Source organism: Bombus affinis, chromosome 17 (assembly GCF_024516045.1).
Source record: "Bombus affinis isolate iyBomAffi1 chromosome 17, iyBomAffi1.2, whole genome shotgun sequence".
Lineage (NCBI taxonomy): Eukaryota > Metazoa > Arthropoda > Insecta > Hymenoptera > Apidae > Bombus > Bombus affinis.
Window position 1 is genome coordinate 6,623,454 of NC_066360.1, and position 25,899 is coordinate 6,649,352.

The 25,899-nt window shown below is 37.5% G+C and overlaps 2 protein-coding genes across 2 annotated transcripts in view; one reads left to right on the forward strand and one right to left on the reverse strand.

Annotated features, from left to right (window-relative positions):
• The window catches only part of LOC126926267 (fatty acyl-CoA reductase 1-like), a 141,886-nt gene that overhangs the window by 49,721 nt on the left and 66,266 nt on the right, over positions 1-25,899 (forward strand). The gene's annotated exons all lie outside the window — the stretch shown is intronic.
• On the reverse strand, positions 14,484-19,985 carry LOC126926274 (putative fatty acyl-CoA reductase CG5065). The gene is made up of 9 exons (XM_050742547.1): positions 19,837-19,985; positions 17,152-17,280; positions 16,748-17,019; positions 16,328-16,644; positions 15,981-16,228; positions 15,559-15,742; positions 15,096-15,281; positions 14,748-15,002; positions 14,484-14,676 (listed from the first exon to the last, which is right to left on the reverse strand). Exons 3-9 carry the CDS (start codon positions 16,991-16,993, stop codon positions 14,598-14,600), a joined length of 1,515 nt encoding a protein of 504 aa, XP_050598504.1. The 5' UTR covers positions 16,994-17,019; positions 17,152-17,280; positions 19,837-19,985; the 3' UTR covers positions 14,484-14,597.

Genomic DNA, 25,899 nt, shown 5'->3' on the forward strand with positions numbered 1-25,899 from the left:
GTTAAAGACATCAAGGCCGGGGTACTACAAGGAAGCGTCCTAGGCCCAATACTATACACATTATACACGGCGAACATACCAACAACTACCAACAGCACAGTATTGACATTCGCGGACCACACAGCTATACTAGTCAGGCATACTAACCCAGAAACAGCAGTCAAAATACTACAAGAACATATCGTAAAAATAGAAAATTGGCTACAAGAAAAACAATTAAAAGCAAACCCCAATAAATGCAACCATATTACATTCACGCTACGGAAAAAGATACCATCAAACATTCTATTGAACGGCACGCATATAACGCAAACAAAGCATGTCAAATACCTAGGACTCCACTTAGATCAAAAACTCACCTGGAAACTACACATCAAATCAATAGTAGAAAAAATACAGAAAACAAGGAGACAAATGCATTGGCTAACAAGCCGAAAATCCAAATTAAGCATAGAAAATAAATTAAAAATATATAAAACGATCATAAAACCAATCTGGACTACGGAATTCCACTATGCGGGACGGCAGCAATGAGCCATATAAACAAAATAGAGGTAATACAGGCTAAAATCCTCAGAACAATAGTAAACGGACCTTGGTACGTCAGAAACGAAGATATACGGAGGGACCTGGGAATCCCAACGGTCAAGGAAGAAATTAGCAAATACTCCGAGAAATACAAATCAAGAATAGCAACACACATAAACCGGCTAGCTGCGGAAACATACAAAATCATAAATATAGACAGAAGACTAAAAAGGAAGCACCCAGCAGACCTTATAAAGGACATAACCTAACAAACACGAGGATGGTACCCCGCTGGGGGTAGCCACCAACATGCTAATTTAACCGCTAAAAAATTCCACCAAATGTCCAAATTGGACAAATAGTGAATTTAAATAAATAAATAAAAAATGACAATATCTTTACTCCACGATGTTTCTAGTACAAAGATCACTATGCGATAACAACAATAACAAATTATTGAAAAGTCCTTTGAGCAATGGACAATGACGATAGAAAAAATATCTTTTAAAATAAGATAGTTCTAAAAGCTCATTTTGGTTTCTGAATTGTTTGTTCACAAACCTTGTAGTTCTTTCACCAATCGGCGTTAAAATATATAACATCATCGACGAAATGGCGAACAGACGTGATAGTCAGAGCTGAACGAAACATTCCTTCACATAACAAGTAGTAAATAGTGTACGTAGGAAGTGGTGTTAACCTCCAATGACCTTGACATTCACATATGTTATCAAGATTATCAAGTTATGTATTAGCCCTCACTCGTTGTTCGTTATAAAATGATTAAGAAAATATTTTGCATGGAAAGAACGTGTCTTCTCGACACCGGGTGTATACCGTAGGGATCACCATATGATATATACGTGTTTTATACTGATATTCTTGCATTTATCGTTGATATATTATTCAATATCATTATTCACAATCAGTTTATCGTGTAATCAGGCAGTCACTTACACAACTTCTAAAGGAAGAATTTCACGAAATTTCGAAATGCGTTTGTACGAATGCATTAGCGCACTCCTTTTGTCATTACGAATGTCGAATAACATACGAATGAGAGAAAGCATATTTTAACGATTTCTATTGCAAATCATCATATGGAGGGTTTCTAACTTCATACGCCTTATTTTATAGATTTTTCCAAAATGTACATTTGTCAATTTATCTGAAAAATCATTATATATCTTTCTACAAGCGAAAAGCCTGTTTTCTGTACTTCCGTGTCTCTTCTTAGCAATGACATTCAATTTTAAAGACATACATATCCCTTCCAATGACCTTGCGGATCATCTCATGTAATAAAATATAAATTTCGAATGTCTGGGGCGGTCTGTCCTACTTCACCTTCGCCTGTGGAAAGAGGAATTACATATAACGACCATAAATCATGCGTGGTAAACTATTATGGGTTGGATACTAATTTTGATTATTCGAAGAGAAACTAGAGATATAATGTGTTATAGTCACGTAAAATCACAGAATATCACAAACTACGAGAATGTCTAAAATTTTTACGGTCATGTATGTGCCACGTCATAAACCGTAAGGAGCTTTTTGTCTTTCTTTTTTAAGTAAAGTTTGGTATCACAAAGGTGGTTCGAAAGAGTTTGCTACGTACGATAAACTTTGCTTAACTTTCAAGAAAATATTAGTATTGTAATTTTAAAGTGTTAAGGACTATAATTACTCCGCAAAATGAAATAAAATTTACTCTTTGAGGGATAATACAAGAAGAATCGATTTCTGGAGATTGCGAATGGCTTTTATAATCTTACAATCGAAAGAGTGCGGTATTCGTTCGGAGAACTTTGTGGTATTAATGGGCCATGTTCAGATGATAAAGGGGTTTTATCAGATGCGTAACACATGCTTGATGACTTCATTTATGTAGAATCGACGAAACCAAAGATTATGTAATAATCATTATAATATATAACGATATGTTATAATGTTATGTAATATTGTAGGAATAATGTATATGATGAATAATGTATATGTAGGAATAATGTATATATGATGTAATAATCATTATAATATATAACGGTATGTTATAATGTTATGTAATATTGTAGGAATATTTGAACTTTATGAATGTGAATTTTCATGAGAATTGAGTAACATTTAACAACAAAACTTGACGATATAATTCAGTGAAATTTAGTTACTTAGTGATAAATTATGTACAGAAACATGCACGGTATGTACATATATTGGTATGTATATATATAATCACGAAAGTGTGTAATTGCAAATTACAAAAATTAAAGAAAATTATACGAAGTAACAAGAACTAGACACAGATTAGAAAATTATTTACTATTCAGTAATGCTTATTGAATGATTGATGTATAATCTGAAACTTTCAGGGAGCAGATTCTCTATGTCCTTTATACCTTGTGTGAAGCGGTCGACGTAAACAAACACACGAGGTAAAGGAATATTTTAATTTAAAATGTTTCAGGAGTTGCTAATTTTATAAATATTACGCCTTCGCGCCTTTGAAAACATCGTATTCCACCAGAGACAGGAGATCAAAAGTAGTCTCAAGGCAAAATAATATCTCGCCAATAAATAGAAAAAAGATACCCGCTCTGTCGCAATACAGTCTACTATATCATTGAATACAGCAACTTCCGATCCACTTCTTTAGCTTTGTATCGACGTCGTAGGATAGAAGAAATTGAATCATATTTTATTATTGAATTCAATTAGTATCGACAAAATACCTCGTTCTGCCAGATATTATTCCGTCGTGAACCCCCGTAGATCATGGACAGATTAACCTCTTACGGATCGTTACCTACCTCGTCGAGTACAACATCCTAATAGAGATTACATTAATGATGTATGCTTCTTTACTAATGAAAAGTTCTACTTGACTTTTACCTACATCATACTCTCGGTAGTCCAGTCCTTTAATACGTATAAAACCTTGACGAGTTTGGCAATTTTCATATGATAATAAAAATTATTTTTAGTACATTGTGCACCATTATGACTACATATATAAGGCATACATAAAAGCTGGGCACATGCTTTTGGAGTATCATAAGGAATAAAAAGGTCTTGATAAACAGAGATTGAGAAACTATTACTTTTTCAATTGGCGATAAGACATTAGCTTCGCAACATATGTTCAATATGTTTCCAGTTCATATTAACACTTACTTTGGCACGTTCTCTTATAGAAGCACATCATCAAAGATCTCCGACATTTTCCTAATCTCCTGACATCAAGTGATTAAACCAAATAATTGGTTTTTTATACGCTATACTCTTTTATACACCGAACGTCTCGTAACTCTGGGGAACAAAAAAATTGCACTTTGTTGTTTACACGAACTATATATGGATTTGCTTACAGTGGTTTAAACTGTAAACGATGGTTATTTAATGCGAACTTAATGCAGTGATGTGATTTAACTACGACAATTAATTGATAATTCACAACTCACAATTAACAATTAACAATTCAGAACAACTTGGTAATTAAGGATTAACCAACTCGCAATTTGGTTTCGACTCAACTGAATTCCTCGCAACTAGACTCTCAATTAACGTACACTACCGCGAGCTGCTAATTTTAGCTATTAACTTTAAATCTAAGCTTTATCGTATACGATTATAAAATTTAAAAGATAAAAAAAAGGATATAAATCCAATATATAAATGTCAAAGTTCCATTTTGTACACTAATAAAATATAAAGAATTGGATGAATTTTGTTGAAACAAATTCCTTTCTCCTGCTCTTCTATGATTTTTTAGGAAGAATATAAATCAAATATACGAAAGAACAGGATAAGTCAAGTTACGTAAAATGAATAACGTATAAAAGATGTTCATCCGAAATATTCTGCAACATGCGCAGAAAGTATTCCTTGAAAATGCAGTCAGGCTCTTAAATAAAAATGTATAAGATGCGAAGACATTCCTCCGGAACGCTGAGTGGCACGCGTGCCATTCTTCGATAGCCTATTGTGCTCCTTAGAAGGAAGACGATTAAAGGGGAAACGATTTCATAGTGTTTATTTCATACGGTCTCCTCAAGTTTTCTCTTCGGAGAGCCTTATTCTCTGCAGCCCAGTACCGCCACACACTCGTCCATCACTGTCGTCGCTTCAGTTTTTTTTTTTTTTTATTTATTAGAATATTTACAATCAATTCTCGTTGAGAATTTTCAGTAACTTAATTTGGCGTGATACAATGACATGGATTATAATAGCTTTATATTGTTGATTCTAGTAGGACTAAGGGTTTAATCTAGTGGGTATTTTCTTTTTAGTCTGCGGATCTGGTCCGTCGTGTCCAGTAGTTGGGTGACTAGTGGGTTGTGGTGGTTGTTGACTCTTGTGCTATATCTGCTTCTGGACTTGTGTATTTCTTCTTTGACTGTAGGTATCTTGAGGTCTCGGTGGATTGTTTCATTGGTAATATACCAGGGTGCATTTAATAGGGATCTTAGCGTTTTCGATTGGAAGCGTTGGAGTATTTCAATGTTGGAGTTACTTGCTGTTCCCCATAGTTGGATTCCGTAGGTCCAGACAGGTTTTATTACGGCTTTGTAGAGGGTTATTTTGTTCTGTATGTTTAGTTTGGAGCGTCGGCCCGTGAGCCAATAGAATTTTCTTAGTTTTTCCTTTAGTTGCTTTGTTTTTTCCGAGATATGATTTTTCCAAGTTAGCCTCCTGTCCAGGGTCATGCCCAGGTATCTTACGGAGTCCTTGCTTGGGATTATTGTGTTGTTAATGGTGACCTGGGGGCAGGTTTGTTTTCGGAGCGTGAAGGTTACATGGGAGGATTTTTTTTCGTTTATTTTAAAACCCCATTTTTGGAACCACTTTTCCATGGAGTCGAGACTTCGCTGGAGAGTGGATGAGGCAATTGCCGGGTCTGCGTGGGTAGCTAATAGTGCTGTGTCGTCGGCAAATGTTGCTATTGTTACCTCGTTTGATATGGGTAAGTCGGCAGTGTAGATGGAGAATAGTAGGGGTCCGAGGACACTACCTTGCGGTATGCCGGATTCTATTGGGAATGTTGCGGAAGTGGCGCCTAGACATTTAACTATGAATTGTCTGTTGGTAAGGTAGGATTTTAAGATGGAGTAGTATGGGTGGGGTAGGATTTTTTTAAGCTTGTAGAGTAGCCCTTCATGCCATACTTTATCGAATGCCTGTTGGATGTCTAGGAATACGGCTGAGCAGTATTTTTTCTTTTCAAGGGTTTGGCTGATCATGTGGGTTATGCGGTGGATTTGCTCTACTGTTGAGTGTTGTTTTCGGAAGCCGAATTGGTGATCTAGGAGAGTTTTCAATTCTTCTAGGAGTGGAAGGAGACGATTCGTGAGCATCCTCTCGAATAGTTTAGACAGGGTAGGTAAGAGACTGATTGGGCGATAGGAGCTGGCTTCATATATTGGTTTACCGGGTTTGGGGATGAGGGTGATTAGTGAGATTTTCCACGCCTTAGGAAAGTGTTCTAGGCGGAGGATGGCGTTGAAGATTGATGCGATGAGTGCGATCCCTTTTATGGGGAGTTCCTTGATTGCTTTATTTCCTATTAGGTCGTGACCTGCTGCTTTCTTGGGGTTTAGGCGACTGATTGCTTCTATGATCTCTGCAGAAGTGAAGGGTTCAATAGGAGGGGACATTTGGAAGGGAGTGTGCAGGTATTCGGTGACGTCCGCTGCAGCTATGGAGGAATGGGGTTGGAATACTTCAGTCAGGTGTTCAGCAAATATGTTGGCTTTTTCTATAAGGCTACGCGCCCATCCACCCTGCGGGCGGCGGATTGGAGGTATTATTTGTGGGGGGCGCGTGAGTTTCCTGGATGCTTTCCATAGTGAGTAGTTTGAGTCGGCTGTGGGGGACAGGCTGGCGAGATATTTGTGAAAACGGTCGTTATTGTAGTTCTTTATGGTTTTGGATAGTTTTCTAGTTGCGTTGTTTAGTTTGCGTTTGTCCTCCGGTGTTCTATGGGTCTGCCATATCCTTCTTAGTCTACGTTTTTCTGCTATTTTTTTTAATATGTACTGGGGGTATTCGTGATTGCTGATGGACGTTTTTGCCGGTGTGGAGACGCGAATAGCGTTTATTATGCTCGCATTTAGGTATTCCGTGGCTGCTTCGATTTCGTCATTGGTTTTTAGTGAGGTTGAGGCTGAAGTTGTGCGGGTAAAGACTTCTCTAAAGAGCTGCCAGTTAGTGTGTTGGTTATGAATGGAGCCATTAGGTGTATTCTCGATGATGGTTGAACTGACTGTTACTATCACAGGGGAATGATCAGAGGAGAGATCGGCCGAGGAATTGATTTGGACGTGTCTTGGCGAGATATTTTTGGTTATGAAGAAATCAAGGAGATCGGGTATTTTGTTTGTGTCGGTGGGCCAGTGTGTGGGTTCGTATGTGGTAAGGTAGTTGAGGTTGTTGGTTATTATGCTGTTGAGGAGGTTTTTGCCTCTTACTGTAACCAGTCTGCTACCCCATTGGGTGTGTTTAGCATTGTAGTCTCCTCCGGCTATGAATCTATTGACCAGGGTGTCCAGGAAGTAGTCGAAGTCTTCTTTGGCGATGGAATGTCTGGGAGGGCAGTATACAGCTCAAGTGGTGATTGTACCATGACAGTCTTCTATTGCTACGTTTGTTGCTTGGAGGTAGTCTTTCTGGAATGGTGGAAGTTCGTAGTGCTTAATGTTTGATTTGATTATGATTCCGGTGCCACCGTGGGCCTTTCCGCTGGGGTGTTGGGTATGGTAGAACTTGTATCCGTTTATGTTCAGGTAGTTTTTGTCGGTGAAGTGGGTTTCAGATATGAGCATTATGTCGATTAGCTGGTGTTTTAGGAAGAGTTCTAGCTCAAGTTTGCGTTGCGCTAGACCATTGGCGTTCCACAGAGCTATGCGTCTTGGTTTTATTTTGTGTCTGGGCGTATTAATTTTTCCATTATGATTGTTAATAGCGATAGCAAATTGTTTATTTGCTCTGATTGTTTCTCTATTAGCTTTTCAAGTCTAGAGACGTTGTCTGTGTTAGGTGAGGTGGGGGCACTATTTTGGGGAGGATCCCTGTGGCTATTTGGTGTATTTTGAGTGCCTTGTACCGCTTGGGCATAGGAGTTTGAGGGAGTGGTGAGTTTGATAGGGCTGGGTGTTTGATTGGTTGGGGGGATTGGGATAACGGTGGATTTCGGCGAGCTGGGTGTTTGGTAATTTTCCTCTTTTGTTCTAAGTTTGGGGTATTTGCTTGAGTACAGAGTTTTGTAGGCTGAGCAGCCTTTGTAGTTGGCAGGATGATCACCTTGACAGTGGATGCACTTCGCTGGGGTTTCCGGTGATTTCCTGCACTGGTCGGTGGGGTGTGTACCTGCACATTTGACGCAGCGGAAGGTGTGGTTGCAGTATTTCTGTGTGTGCCCATATCTTTGGCACCTTTTGCATTGGACTATCTCCTTTTTGGTTTGCGGTGGTTCGAATTTAACGATGGCGTTCATTATGCGACTGATATTGTAGATTTCCTTGTTGTTTGGTTTCTGTTTTAAATCAATGAAAAATAGGGATAGCGGGTCTTTTGTGACTCTATGCCTTATGTTGCTGACATTGGTGACTTCGTGGCCGAGTTTCGATAGTTCTATTTTTAGTTCGTCGATGTCTGCGGAGTGGTGGATGTTTCGTAGCACCACCCGAAAAGGTCTTTCTTCTTTGAGTTGGTAGGTGTGGAAGTTGGCGTTCAGGGCCCTGAGTGTCTTGGTGAGCTTCCTGTAAGCTTCTGGATTCGTAGGCAGGATTTTTACCTGATTGTTGGTTATCTTCAGGTTATAGTCCTCCTTGGAGATATCTCTCTCTAAGGACTTGGTCATTGTCTGGATGTCGATGACATCGTTAATAAATATTGGTGGGGGAGGGGGGCGTCTCTGTGCGTGGTGGTTAAGTGGTGAGCCTGCGGTTTCCATGGCATCGTTGGTGGATTCCAAAATTGCGAACCTGTTGTGGGTGTTAATTTGCGTTGGTGGATGTTCGTTCGAGTTTGTGTCTGCTGGTTCGGTTTTGCGTTTTTTCGCCTTATTGGCGTCGTTGGCACGGGGGGATCTGCAGAATTTCTGCCACGGGGGGAGTAGCGCGGGGTAGTGATGGGTTTGGACAGGCGAGCCTGGTCGTGATTGTTGGGCCATCATCGAGCTAGCTATTTCAATATGAATAACTAGTCGTGAGGCTATGCGGCAGGGATCGGGTTGGGGTTAGGTGCGTAGGCTTTTCTTCTCTCTGGCGGATAGGAAACACTTGGGAAGATAGGAGCACGTTGTGTTCACTTTCGACGGTTGGGCGACACGTGTTGTTTTCGAACTTCACTGGGCACTAGAGGCACGTCTGCACGCTTCGGCACTCGACAGCGAACTGTCGCTTCAGTGGCGCAGACGATAACTGCCTTCCTTGCGAGTCCTGTCGCACTCACAGCAATGGAGTTCGCCGCATCTTGTAATATCAACAAACAACAACAAAGAAAAGAATCCGTTGGTTTCGAACCAAAGATTCAGTCTGCCCCGAGCTGCAAAGTGCGAAAGGTTAAGCATCATAGTGAAGCAAGCACAATTAGAGAAACGGATTATTGACTTTTGATAGTTAATTGTTAATCATTAATTGTTTTTGATCGTTAATAGCTGTTAATCGTTAATTGTTGTTAGTCGTTAATCGTTATTTATTGTTAATTGTTGATAGTTTAATAAACGTTATTGCTGAACATCAAGAGAATTTCTTGCGGGCACCTTCACCAACGATCATCTCAGGTATTTAGCCCAAGTCGCCGTCCCGCTCCGTTTCTCGGCAAAGGTAGATTTTAACGCTTGCTTCTCCTTCCTGTAATGGTCAGCATCCACGTCTAGAACCTTATGTCGAAGGTCAAGGATGGGAACGTGAGAAAGGAAACTGGATAGGGAAAGGATTTGGGATAACCATTGCTCCGATAGCCATTGGCAAGACAGTTGTTACGATCTGGTCTTGATCTTCGGTGATTGTAACCATTACGTGTCGCTCTAGATGTCGAATCTCAGATTTCTCGAGTTATATTTAAGACAAAACGATAGTTGCTGCTACCAGAAATAGTTATTAACTATTTCGATTAATTCCACTTTCATTCGCTATTTTTGAAACAAGGCAAAGGATGATTTCAAAAACTTGCCTCACCCTTCTAAGGCGCAGCATTATTTTGAATTTCCAAACTGTTGTATCCTTGGTGTTTTAATTTATTAATATAATCTTATGGGTAGCGTTAACTAGCCTATCAATACGACTGATAAATAAAATTCCATGTTTCGGCTTACCTGCTATGTGCAACAGGACTACTAGCGCGGGAAGATTTACACTTTCCCTGGAATAAATAAATATTCTCAATATCTTCTTGGTTATAGCATCTTACCGTCCATTATATGCTTATTGTACAGCGTATTGTGGTGGAGAGAGCACATGCAAGGCGCCACGTCACTGACGATGTCAGTGGACGTCTCATTGTTTCTTGTTTCGATTTGGATGCTCTTAGATTTTAAATTATTTAATTATAATGTTGTGTATCGGTTTATTGAATCACTGCGATATTAATATATTTATACGCGTAGTGTCTTTTATTTCCTTTAAATTTTCTGTTTTTCTAATTCCATTCGCCTAGTGGATCGAGCCTCTTTTTTATTTATGGCGAGAGATTGTCTGGCCTCGTAACCACATTTGACCTCCTGTCTCCGGAGGAATGCGATGTCGTTAAAAAGCAATACGTCGCATCCGATGAGTGAATTCAATGAAAACAAAAACAAGATGCTGCTGAGGTGTAAACACAACTAAACAGAATCGTTGAATATAAAAGAAAGAAATGCTAATAAATGTCGTGACTGTGGAATTTGCCTATCGTCACCAATTTCACGAAACATCATATTCGTCCTTCTGGAATTTTCTGACGCGCTGTCAACGTGACCAGCGGAGGTTCGGCATGAAGCCGTGTTCCCACAAACGCTGAACACAGAACCATGCAAAATTGTTACCATGGCTGACGAAGTAAACTTATGCGTTGCTACTTTACACGGGTGTTTTAAATATCGTCAACTGCTTTCCTTCCTAATATCTTCTGCACGATGGAGCTCACTTTCATTGCGTCCGGCCTGCTCGGGGGTTCACAGCCGACTCAAAATACAGATCACCTGGAATTCGGATTTTCGACATTATAATATAATCTTTGTTTTCGTCGATTCTCCTTATGTGGAGTCATCAAGCATGTGTTACGCATCTGACAAAACCCCTTTATCATCTGAACATGAACCATTAAAAGCACAAAGTTCTTAGAACGAATACCCTACTCTTTCAATTGTAAGACTATAAAAACCATTCCCAATCTCCAGAAACCGATTCTTCTTGTATTATTCCTCAAAGAGTGAATTTTATTTTATTTTGCGGAATAATTATAGTCCTTAACACTTTACAATCAAAATACTGATATTTTCTACAAAGTTAAGCGAAATTTATCTTACGTAGTAAACTCTTTCGAACCACCTTTGAGATATCAAACTTTATTTAAAAAAGAAAGACAAAAATCTCCGTAAAATATATGACGTGGCACATGAATGGCCGTAAAAATTGTAAACATTCTCGTAGTTTATGATGTTCGGTGATTTTACTTGATTATCATCCACAGCAGTTTACCACAGATGACTTATGATCGTTACTTACGATTTCTCTTTCCTGGTGTTCGAACTTCACATCTTCCTACACGAGATGCTCCGGAAGATCATTAAAAACGAAATGTATGTCTTTGAAACTTGTGAGAAGTTGGATCTCATTGCTAAGAAGAACGGAGGTACTAAAAGCAGGTTTTTCGCATATAGAAAGTAATATAATGATTTTACAGAAAAATGTTTAGATTTACACATGCGGACTTTGGAAAATCAATGAGGTAATAAATAAAGAATTCCGCCTGTGCAGGCGACCTAAACGGACGTGCGAAACAGTGCTCCAGTGAAAATGCGGCAAGAGGGAAGAGAAATCGGCAAAGTAAACGCGGAATCGTGCAGATCGCAAAACGTGGAATCATGCAGATTCCACCAATAAAAATAACCAACTCAGGAGAAACATACTTTATAAATAGAGCTACAGACTCTACATATGTAGAAAAAAAGACGATAACATGGAAATATCACAAGCCAACGACGAGGACAACGAACCACCAGGACGAGGAACACACCACGAAGAAAGCCGGACGGTGGCAACATCCAGCAAAAAACGCAAGGTAACCCCGTTCGCAAGCGGGAGGAAAACCGAAACACTGGAAAAAAAAACAATGGCTTCAAGATATCAAACTGCATAATTCATTTAGCGCACTGCCAGAAGAGACAGCAACGGACCCAACGGAAAGTCCGACAAACCGCATTCCTAAACCACCACCAATTTACATAGATGCGAAAACAATTGATCCCCTCATTGAACTACTAAACAACACTGCAGGGAAAGATAACTCTGTTATCAAACAGATAAAAATAGACCAGATGAAAGTGCAAACCAACACCCCAGAAGCATTCAGAAAAGTGACAAGATCACTAAAGGATAAAAACGCAGCGTATCACATCTACCAGCTCAAAACCGACAAAAGCTACAAAGCAGTAATCAGGGGATTACACCCAAAAACAAATACCGACAAAATAAGCGAAGAACTTGCAAAAATCGGACACCAGATAAGGTCAATTAACAACATTAACAAGTACGATACCAAACAGCCATTACCGCTATTCCTAATCGAACTAGAACCTAGAAACAACAACAAAGACATATACGATATAGAAAAATTACTAAATACAATAGTAAAAGTGGAGCCACCTAGACATAAAAAAGACATCCCACAATGCATAAGGTGCCAGCAATACGGCCACACGAAAAACTATTGGAATAGAACCCCGGCATGCGTTAAATGCGCAAAAAATCATCTTCCGATACGCTACCCATCCACGGGAAAAATAGAGGAGGTCAGATGCTATAACTGCAACGGAAAACACCCAGCCAGTTATAAAGGTTGCGAAGCTAGATGGTTCCCCGCTGGGGGTAGCCATCAACATGTTAATATAACTGTTAAAAAATTCTTCCAAATGTCCAAATTGGACAAATTGCGAATTTCAATAAATAAATAAAAAAAAATTAATAAAAGGACATTGCTACGTCCTGTAACACTCTACACAAACTAGGCCCCACGCCGCGGGCGAGATGGCTGCCAGATGACTACACACCCTCATTGCGTACCCTCAATAATCTTAAGAACCTACCATAAATCTTATCATTTTCATAGTTAAGGCCCTCCAGACCAAACAAGTCTCGTTTTACTACAAGTGTTACTTAAATTTGTGATCCACTCCGGGAAGGTACGGGAAATTTGGTTTTTCTCACGTACGGTGTCTCCCGCTAGCAATTTTCTCTCGGGGGAGACTAGAACCCTTCCATGTCCACCAATCTTTTTCTTATCCAATAAGAAGTAACGTCTATTGCCCTCACTTTCCTAGCCAAAATTACAATCCACGAATCCAATGGCCCCGTGTGCTAGACACATCCATCAATAGCTTTCCTCCACCACATCATCGTCATTCAATTGACTGATTTTCCATCTCTAGATAAGTCAACATCCCTTGACTGCTTTTCCACCCTTAGATCAGTCATCTATTTAACTTATATCCATACGCACGGTACGTAACTGTTTATGTCTATAAAGTCGTTGGAATGATGTGTATATTGTAACCTGTTACTTCAGTGTTATAATCAGTTCAACCACCTCTATTACCCTAAACGAAACAGGAGATCGATCACTACGTGGCGTCGATTATCTAATCGTAATGGGAATTTACGACTCCCGTTGGCACACTTCCTCGCGATCGCGTCTCTCCGCGAACGGTCGAACAGATAGAAACCGTTAAAATATTTTTTCTCACCTCTGTGTTATTCGACATTCGTAATGATAAAAGAAGCGCGTTAATGAATACTTGCTAACGCAGTTCAAAATTTCGTGAAACTCTTAGTCTCAAAATTATATAAGTTACTGCTGAATTAAACGATAAACTGACTCTGAATAGTAATATTGGATAATATATGAAGAAGAATCTCGACAGAAGAAGTCAGGATACAACGATAAATGCAAGAAAATGATTATTATACACGTATATATCACATGGTGACCTTATATATGTACCCAGTTTCGAGAGGACACATTCTTTCTATCAAAAATAGTTTCTGAATAATTTTACAACGAACAACGCGCGAAGGCTAATACATGATGAATGAATGATAACCTTGATAACGTATGTGAATAACAAGGCTATTGGAGGTGAGTAGTCCAAAGACAACTTTCTACGTACACTCTTTACTACTTCTTATGTGAAGTAATATTTTATCCAGCTCTGATTGTAACGTCTATTCCCTATTTCATCAATAGTGTCATATACTTTAAGGCCGATTGGCCAAAGAACTACGAAATTTGTGAACAAACAATTCAGAAAACAAAATGAGCATTTAGAACTATCTTATTTTAAAAGATATTTATTTTTTATCATCATTGTTTATTGCTTAGAGGATGTTATAATAAATGACTATAAAAAGTTATAATAAATGAATATAAATAGAGGATGTAATAATAAATTATTGTTGTTATCGTATAATTATCTCTTAACTTTTGTTTGGTGGAGGATGAAAGAAGTTTTTATCATCATACAGAAAAATATTTATTTTCAGTGAATAGATTTAATATACAAATTAATAGTGAATGTTAGTATTTTTCTCTATATAATTATTTTGTTGTTTAGCATTACATAAAGACATGTCGTAGAATTTTTATGTAGAAATGATCTTCAAACACACACTTAAAGAAATCGTATGTATGAATTATATATAAATCGGAAACCGTGCATATAAATACAAACATCCTTATTAAGGAATGTCATAAATGAATTTATTTAGAAATGAAACGAGTGAAAAGACGAAATGAAACAGATGATAAGACCCTTTTCCTTAAAATTGTATTTATATTGTATCTGGTTCAAAGATAAAAAAGTAACGTTCAAATAGTCAGTACACAAAATATAATATTATCCATAGCAAAATTATGATACCGAATATTTTGGTGATCTGATGTATCCAGTACAACCTAAAATAACCGAAAATATATGTATTTATATTAGTTCCTATTTTGTTATAAGAAGATACTTTTATATGCACCTTAATAATCGTTGTCGGGCTGTTGACGTAAACTCTTCTTTCAGAATAAATTTCTTAATTCCCACCATGTAAATTGCAACATACTTCTCCCAATCCATATCCTGGAAATCTAGTTTGAACATATTGCTGTCGCTCAACATTTTCACATTTCTCGCCAAGTCGGAACAGTTATCCCTTTGAAAAGTCCATTCGTTCGTGGTGAAATGTGTCACCGATGCGAAAAGCTTGTTGCCACTTTTTAGAACTTTCGTCATTCTGGAATATCATTTTTAATTATTATTGTAGATGAACGCAAAAATTGTCCCAGGAAGATTGTCCTAGTTGTTCGAGGATCGATAGAATACTCACATTGGTTTCCTACCTCGGAATCTTAAAAATGTATCTATGATGTACGCAAGCAAAACAAGCGGAATTACACTCAGAACGTTGAAAATACATTTATTAGTTATCATTCGACAACCCGGGTACCATAGCAAATCATTCAGTGGTATTTCTCTGCCATACTTCACCAAGAGCTGTAGGAACGGACCCCACCTTGTCAATTGGAAAATTTACATTATTACAATTATTGCAATTATACTTAAAGCACAGTTTACTGTCATGTGAGTATCTCGGGAAATATTATGGAATTGAAATAAATATTATTTTGTATCACTACTTTTCGAAATTGAAGTATTGAGAGCAAATACAGTGTACTTTTGTTTTCTACATTTGTTTGCATATTGCCTAAATTACTTAAATAAACTGAATTTTTTGGAATGCTGTAACAATAAAATTACATGAGTTGAAAAAGATTCGTAATAAACTTTACTTAAAAGGGCTCGCGTTACTCGTACAGTTGTAAATTTTAACTTCGCGCTCACGATGTAGCGTGACATGCCATGCAGCACATATTATCGCGTTGACTACTAAATCTAGAGGTACTATATCCAATCTTGCACCTTTCCTACCCCGTATTGTTGTTGCACATCCTTTAGCGACTAGGAGTATGATACCTGATAACATTAAATTGGTATAGAAATTATTTGTAGTTTTCGATTATCAGAAATGTAGCACTAAATAGATTGGAAAGAATTCTCATAATTGTGAACAACAACAAACTTGAACTATAATAATGATGATCTAGTGGAAATCCTCTCATATTAGCATCCCACAAACCAACAGATGTACTCCACTTTTCGGAAATGTGACGAGTATTGAACAATTATCATTGAAAAAGATTGATAAAAATACCTGTTAATGCAGAAATATTCTGTATCCAACCAGGACATGGTTCTTCCAAAGAGGCACCAATTATGCTTGGCCGAACTATCGCAACTGGCATATCTTTGCACTTGCTTGCTACAATTTGCTCTGCTAAATTCTTACTGAATGTGTATGTGTTTGGATAAGTTTTTAAAATCTTTTTTTCTATTTCGTTGATGGACGTTTTGTCGAATTTGTCACACATATCTATTACTTCCGAAGGTTTCAAGCTCGTGCTACAAAGTTAATAATATGTGAACATATTCTTCACGCTATAATTACATATATAATATTCATAAACCGTGGAACAACGTTTGCGTATAACTTATTCTTACGTATAAATTTTCTCCTCAATCTCATGTAGATTCGCATTACTATAAGCTGTGCTAACATAGACGAAGCTAATGGGTTGCCTTAGCTCGTTCCAAAATTCGATGACACGATCAGTACCGTTCGTATTCACATTAACAGCCACGTGTAACGGCTCGTTGAATTTCACAGTGGCCGCCACGTGAAACACTATATTTACTTTCTCTAACAACAGATTTCTATCTTCTCGCGAAAGACCTAAATCCGGCAGACTCACGTCACCTTTCATGGGATAAACTCTGCTCAAAGCTGAGGGGTGTTTTGCTTTGATGTCGTCGTAGATCTGAAGATGAAAAAGTACCAGCTCAATTACAGAAAAGAAATTTAATCAATTTGGCTTCTGACAGAATTAAATATTGAAAGAAACGAGAATAATATTTACGAACGGGATCATCTATGAGCTTCTTAAATCGTTGTTCTATCGTTTCGTTATTTTTTGGACGTAGCAGTATAAAAATGGCAGTGACGCGTGGACACACGCGCAACAGTTTTTCTAGGAGACCCTTTCCAACGAAACCGGTTGTTCCGGTCACAAAAATTCCACAACCGGCGTAAAATTCCTCGAGTGTATTCGTCTTATTCAATTCTTTATTGATCCCATTTTCAGTCATTTTTTTATTGATTGTATCCATGTTTCTGGATCTTCACACTTTCAATCCTAATATTTGCCATAGATTGGCATTCCCAACAAATAGTAAATGGAAAAATGTGTTAAATAATGTAGGAAATAGGTTATAGTTGAGACCTTGTTGTATATTACTTTTTAGAAAAGTCTACGAATAATACTCACAAAGAGAGACGTAATTCAACAATTATGTTTTCGTATGCATGAATCAAATAATTGCGTTATGTTAAAGATGCTGCCAGTGTAATGTATAAATATTTTTCCAAACGGTGAAATCGTTCTCCAAAAAGGGGGCTAAAAGAAGGTAAAATAGCTATGCAACGCAATAAATACAATTTTTCATGTGGCTGTACATTAATTTGTATTATTGCACATTACTCCATAAAACGATATCCTAATTGATGCTTAATTAATACTTAATCTTTTTGTAGTTTCGTTTGACGTCTTTATTTTTTATTATATGTGTATGCTTGTAAAAATTGTTGTATACTGTGATGGATAATTTGTGCGGAAAATGTGTGTGGTTCATGCTAAATAGTGTTCGCCCACATGTAGTGGCACCATGAGAATACGTAATGCATATGTGATTTTTCTGTCACAAACCGTGGACGCGTGTGTATTTGAAATCTGTATAAACATATTTTATGTGTGCTTTTATTTATTAATTATTTATGGAGGCAGAAGGAGGTAAATTTCCGATATGCCGTTATAGATTTCAATGAGTTTAATCTAAAATGGATGATTTTTCTTAGAAAACGTTGCGTGAGATGGTTTACGTCGTCATAGCTTTCTCCTTTACGGCTTGCACGAGGTAAGCTGTTGCAAATCTATCGTTCGTGTAAAAAGAGCGCAGCTTTTATATTCACCATTTTCATCTTATTTTAACTTCAAAAATTTGCAATATTTTTATATTGTTATGATTGTGTATATATTGCATTACGTTCTACGTTATTTAGCTTTATAATTTGATTTCTGCTTGATCTTTACAATACCAAGCCTTTTGTTTCAGAAGTTGCTGTTTTATAGAAATTTGATACGTTAAATATTGTACACACACACACACACACACACACACACACACACACACACACACACACACACACACACACACACACACACACACACACACACACACACACACACACACACACACACACACACACACACACACACACACACACACACACACACACACACACACACACACACACACACACACACACACACACACACACACACACACACACACACACACACACACACACACACACACACACACACACACACACACACACACACACACACACACACACACACACACACACACACACACACACACACACACACACACACACACACACACACACACACACACACACACACACACACACACACACACACACACACACACACACACACACACACACACACACACACACACACACACACACACACACACACACACACACACACATATATATATATATTGTCGAATTGTCGTTTGGATTTCGAGCGCGAGACGATTCTTCGTTAGCATTTGCCATCATGATGTTAATAAGTAAACAAATGCTTTTAATAATATTCTTGGGTCCTGTAACGAATCCACGGTCAACGGAAAACTTTCTGTACGTTTTAATATATTTTTGATAGCTCACTGACACGTTCACTCAGGCACAGGGTTTCTCTAAGACTGACTCCAAGACGATGACAGTAAACTCTCCAAGGAGATTGCAAAATGAATGACAGATACAGTTACATATATCAAATACATATCGATCGGGAATATCAACAAATTCCCAAGCGCCGTAACTAGGCAGTTCCACATAAACCAGCATTGCTCCTGATCAAGACTTGATTGTTTATACAGCGTATCCCTTAACACTGAAACCTCCTTTGTAAAACATTTCGTTCATCCCGTGACCGTGGCTACGTTCGGCGACCAGTTATGTCACCCCGAGCCCAAGTATTGAGAAATCTTCCAAAAGAAAGGCTCGATATCTCTACATCTCCGACACACATATATATATATATATATATATATATATATATATATATATATATATATAGTATACGAGTGAAGAAAATTAAGTAATAACTAATGACAATTCGTAAAAACATTGAAGATAAAGTCTTTTTAACACTTGGATGTCTATGAAAGAATGTTTACGTTTTAATCCGAAGGGATATTCTGTCGCATGTAAATAATTAACAACTATATTTATAAAGAAAGTGATAAATAAAATACGGGAAATATATGTTATCACAATGTAGGATATTTTACTTGAACTTAATAATATAATTGCGTAATACATAATCTCCCCACTACCATTTCATACTTTCTACTATATAGAATTAATATTACATATGTATATTTCAGTTCATTTGCGTTTGTTTCAATTTAATTTACTAGAAACAAAGGATCTTTACTATCTAAATTATAAAATGACTAAAATATTCCACATGATTAATGTAGTTAGCGCGGAACATATTTCCTCCTTTCATAAGCCCGAAAAGTCGAAGTAAGTTCTAACCATAACTTGTGAAAAAAGATACTAAACTCAAAATTTGCCAAAAAATAGCCAGTGTCTCGTGCAACTATGACATGAAGGCGAATGTTCCGATTACCTCTACTGATTGGTTGTAAATTATTGAAAAATCTCAATAATGAACCATTTTACTGAGTAAAATGCAAAGTACAAAATAAAAATTTCAGAATTCAAAAACTTCATTTGAACTATTGTAGGAATTAATAACCCGATGATAGTTTTGATCTATATGACATTGGTAATGATGAATGACAGCTAATGGAAGACACAATTGAATACAGAATAACAAGAAATCGTCTGTTACCTGATAATGTTTTCCTGACACGTCTTTCACTATACTGTAACCATATTCGATGTGTCGCTTCTCCAGATATTCGTACTTTTAATAACTTCACCCTACTACTGAAACTGGATAATGTCATGCGTTATTCATTCGAATAATATATTCATCTCCAAAATGCGAGATATTTTAGTAATTTTACGTTTGAAATAGCACATACCACCTGTTTTTAGTAAAATAATCTAAAACATATGCAAATGAATTAAAATATACTTAAGTAATATTGACTACATATAAAAGAAACCATGAAATGGTAACGGAGAAATTACGTATTTTCCCAATTATTTTATATATTATACTTAATATACAGTAATAATATTATCAAGTGTACCAAGTTATGCATTAGTTCTCGCTCGCTGTTCGTTGATATATACGTGATATATACGTGTTGAATATTAAGAATCTTGCATTTATCGTTGTATCCTGACTTCTTCTATCGAGATTCTTCTTCATATATCATCGAATATTACTACCCACAGTCAGTTTATCGTGCTATCAAGTAGTTACTTACATAATTTCTAGACAAACAATTTCACGAAATTTCGAAATACATTAGCACGAATTCGCTAACGCACTACTTTTATTATTACGAATGTCGAATAACGAACGAGTAAGGAAAGCCATATTTTAACGGTTTCTATACTTTTGCAAATCGTCGTATGGAAGGTTCCTTGCCTCATACGTCTTATTTTGCAGATTTTTCCAAAATCTACATTTCTCAATCTAAACATTTTTCATCATCATAAAATCATTAATTCAAAATCGTTATATTTCTTTTTATATGCAAAAAATATGCTTTCCATACCTCCGTGTCTCTTTTTGACAATCGAACTTCTAGGGCATACATTTCGATTTTAATGATCTTCCGAAGCATCTCATGTAGGAAGATATGAAGTTCGAACGCCAGCAGCTGCCGCATGACCGTCTTCACTTTCGCCTGTGGAAAGAGAAATCACAGCTAACGACCATCAACTGTTTGTACTGAACTACTATGGGTTGGATACTAATTCTGATTATTCGAAAAAAGAACTAGAGATACAACGTATTATAATAACTTAAAATAATAGAATATCACAAACTACGAGAATGTCTACAATTTTTACGGTTATATATTTTCCACTTCATAAATCTTACGAACATTTTGGTCTTTCTTCTTTAACCTTTTCGCTGCGGCAGTCCAGTCTGCCGAAGTACTGTCACTGAACGGATACGCGCGCCAGAAATGAACACAATGTGCGTGGATGCTGTATAAACGTTTTCCTAAGTCTTAAATAACAATAATTCTTGTAGGAATCGTATGTGAAATATCGTTTCACTGTCAATAGATTTAACAGATTTTTTAGCACGAAACGGTATATGATCGTTCCGATGTTTGAAATATATTGCGTAAAATGTTTTGATATTGTTTCAACAATAACTAACTTTTAAGAAGTGATTAGTCCAATGTATCAATGGAATCAACAGAAAATGTTCTGCCGATAACGAAAAAATATATTATTGACTACAGATGGCAATGGTGAACCCAGAATTCGTCGCGTGATCGCCGCCGATATGCGGCGCTCGTACCCACAGATCATTTCGTAGATATCGCCTATAAACGACGCTCGTACCTACAGGTCATTTCGCAGGCGCCGCCTGTAAGCAGCACCCGAAGCGAAAGCGTTAAATAAAGTTTGATATTATATTTCAAAGGTGATTCGTGAGTTAACTGCGTACGATAAACTTCGCTTCACTTTGTTGAAAGTATCAGTATTTTAATTGTAAAGTGTAAGACTATAATTTTTCCGTGAAATAAAATAAAGTCGAAAACATTGTTATGAATCAATTTTATTAAAGACAAATTCACTCTTTGAAGAATAACACAAGAAGAATTGATTTCTTGTGGTTAGGAATGCTTTTTATAGTCTTACAATTGAAAGAATGGCGTATTCGTTCTAAGAACTTTGTGCTTTTAGTGGGTCATGTTCATATGATAAAGGTTTGTCACATACGCAACACATGCTTGATGTACAATACATGTTCCATTTGTGTAGAATCGACGAAAACAAAGATTATGTTATAATGTCGAAAATCTGAATTCTAGGTGATGTGTGTTTTATAGGAAATTTTTTTAGGAATGTAAATTTCCATGAAAATGGAGTAACATTTAGCAATAAAACTTAACGATATAATTCGGTGAAATTTAATTACTTAGTAAAAAATTATATATAAAAACATACATAGTATATACATATATTAGAATTGGAAGAATTATAAAAGTGTGTAATTACAGATTACAATACAGATAGTAAGAACTAAACGAAGATTAGAAAATTATTTACTATTCAATAATTGAATGATCATTGCATAAGCTGATACTTTCAAGGAACAGATTCTCTATGTCCTCTATAACTTGTGTGCAGCGGTCGACGTAAACAAACACACGAGGTAAAGGAATATTTTAATTTAAAATGTTTCAGGATTTGCTAATTTTATAAATATTACACCTTCACACCTTTTGAAAACATCGTATTTCACCAGAGACAGGAGATCAAAAGTAGTCACGAGGCAAAATAATATCTCGGGAATAAATAGAAAGGAGATACCCTCTGTCGTAATACAGTCTACTATATCATTGAATACAGCAACTTCCGATCCACTTCTTTAGCTTTGTATCGACGTCGTAAGATAGAAGAAATTGAATCATATTCTATTATTGAATTCAATTAGTACCGACAAAATACCTCGTTCTGCCAGATATTATTCCGCCATGAACCCCCGTAGATCATGGACAAATTGACCTCTTACGGATCGTTACCTACGTCGTCGAGTACAACATCCTAATGGAGATTACATTAATGATGTATGCCTCTTTACTAATGAAAAGGTCTACTTGACTTTTACCTACATCATACTCGCGGTAGTCCAGTCCTTTAATACGTATAAAACCTTAACGAGTTTGGCAATTTTCATATGATAACCAAAAATTATTTTTAGTACATTGTGCACCATTATGAATACATATATAAGGCATACATAAAAGCTGGGCACATGCTTTTGGAGTATCATAAGAAACAAAAAGGTCTTGATAAACAGAGGTTGAGAAACTATTATTTTTTCAGTTGGCAATAAGACATTATCTTCACAACATATGTTCAATATATTTCCAATTCATATTGACACTCACTTTGGCACGTTCTCTTATAGAAGCACATCATCAAAGATCTCTAACATTTTCCTAATCTTCTGGCATCAACTGAATTGGTTTTCTATACGCTATACCCTTTTACACACTAAATGTCTTATAACTCTGAAACTAATGGTTCTGGGATTCATTAAAACCCGTTTGTTGGTTTTTATAATTACCAACAGAGAGAAAATTTCTTCGCTGCTTTTATTTTAAAACTAAACCTTAACCTCCTCAGAAATAATATAACTAACTGTATTTGCGAGTTATCGCGGAGAGACGCGGACGCTAGAAAACGCGTCAACGGGAATTGTAAATTTCCGTTACGATTGTAATAATCGACACCACGAATAGATCGATCTCCTGATTTCCGCTAAGATAATAGAGGTGGTTGTTGTAGTATAACACTGCGACTAACAGGGTTATAAAATTTATTTCCCACACTTTGTACAATCACACAAATTAGTAACGCCGTTGATTAAGATACAGGTGACGAAGAAAAGGATTATTCGTAGATGAGAGAATCCGTGTATATGTTGACTTTGACTCAACTTTTACTTACTAGACTTTGACTCGTTTCTTGACTTTGACCGTTCTTTGGTTATGAGAACCAGTAGAGTTGATCCTCCTGGTGGCGTAGAAGCAGTAGAAGAAATAGCAGCAATAGGAGCCGTAAGAGCCGTAGGAACAGTGAAGTTCGTTCTGATGTGATTACGGAGGAAGGCTCGGTATGGGAGGGCCCTTTGAACGAAGAACGCGGATTCGTTGCTCAAGTTAGTAAAGTGAGGGCGATGATCCACGATGCCGATTGGTTATGACCAATGTTGGGAATGTAGATAGGAGGAAGAAACCTCCTACCAACGTAGTTCAAACCAGCTTTTCAGTTAGGCAACTATTGGTTTTTCTCATTAGGTAGCTACCTGCTTTCTTCGTAATTTGTAAGAACGTACAATAGATCTAAGGACAGTATTATGTACCAGCTATAAACCGAAAATACTTGCAGGATTAAAGGTTCCTGCAAGCTAATAAGACTAGATTTATGGTGGGGCCTTAGGTTTATTGAGGGTTTCTCTAACGGTGTTCTGCCTTGACGGTCAGACAATGAAGGACGTCGCGCGGATCTTTTCACGCGACATAATAATGAAATTAGATCAAAGTAGTTATATAGAGTCATTAGTGAAACAATATAATATAGAAAATAGTAAACTATATTTTACACCAATGGAACAAAACTTAAGTTTAGAACCCGCACAATCAACCTCAGACGATAGAAACCTCATAGGAGCTTTATTATATATTAGTACTGGAATAAGATTAGACGTTAACTACAGTGTAAACCATTTAAATCGATTTCAAAACAGTTACGACGGGTCCCATTATAAATGTTTTTTTTTTTTTTTTTTTTTTTATTTATTAGAATATTTACAATCAATTCTCGTTGAGAATTTTCAGTAACTTAATTTGGCGTGATACAATGACATGGATTATAATTGCTTTATATTGTTGATTCTAGTAGGACTAGGGGTTTAATCTAGTGGGTATTTTCTTTTTAGTCTGCGGATCTGGTCCGTCGTGTCCAGTAGCTGGGTGACTAGTGGGTTGTGGTGGTTGTTGACTCTTGTGCTATATCTGCTTCTGGACTTGTGTATTTCATCTTTGACTGTAGGTATCTTGAGGTCTCGGTGGATTGTTTCGTTGGTAACATACCAGGGTGCATTTAATAGGGATCTTAGCGTTTTCGATTGGAAGCGTTGGTGTATTTTGAGTGCCTTGTACCGCTTGGGCATAGGAGTTTGAGGGAGTGGTGAGTTTGATAGGGCTGGGTGTTTGATTGGTTGGGGGGATTGGGATTACGGTGGATTTCGGCGTGCTGGGTGTTTGGTAATTTTCCTCTTTTGTTCTGAGTTTGGGGTATTTGCTTGAGTACAGGGTTTTGTAGGCTGAGCAGCCTTTGTAGTTGGCAGGATGATCACCTTGACAGTGGATGCACTTCGCTGGGGTTTCCGGTGATTTCCTGCATTGGTCGGTGGGGTGAGTACCTGCACATTTGACGCAACGGAAGGTGTGGTTGCAGTATTTCTGTGTGTGCCCATATCTTTGGCACCTTTTGCATTGGACTATCTCCTTTTTGGTTTGCGGTGGTTCGAATTTAACGATGGCGTTCATTAGGCGACTGATACTGTAGATTTCCTTGTTGTTTGGTTTCTGTTTTAAATCAATGAAAAATAGGGATAGCGGGTCTTTTGTAACTCTGTGCCTTATATTGCTGACATTGGTGACTTCGTGGCCGAGTTTCGATAGTTCTATTTTTAGTTCGTCGATGTCTGCGGAGTGGTGGATGTTTCGTAGCACCACCCGAAAAGGTCTTTCTTCTTTGAGTTGGTAGGTGTGGAAGTTGGCGTTCAGGGCCCTGAGTGTTTTGGTGAGCTTCCTGTAAGCTTCTGGATTTGTCGGCAGGATTTTTACTTGATTGTTGGCTATCTTCAGGTTATAGTCCTCCTTGGAGATATCTCTCTCTAAGGACTTGGTCATTGTCTGGATGTCGATGACATCATTAACAAATATTGGTGGGGGAGGAGGGCTTCTCTGTGCTTGTTGGTTTGGTGGCGGGCCTGCGATTTCCATGGCGTCGTTTGTGGATTCAAGTATTGTGAACCTATTGTGGGTGTTGAAGTGTGTTGTTTGCTGTTGGTTTGAGTTTGTATTTGGTGGTTCAATTTTACGTTTTTTCGCTTTATTGGCATCGTTGGCGCGTGGAGATCTGCTGCACTTCTGCCACGGGGGGAGTAGTGCGGGGTAGTTGTAAGTTTGCGTGGGCGAGCCTGGTGGTGAAAGCTGGGCCATCATCGAGCTAGCTATTT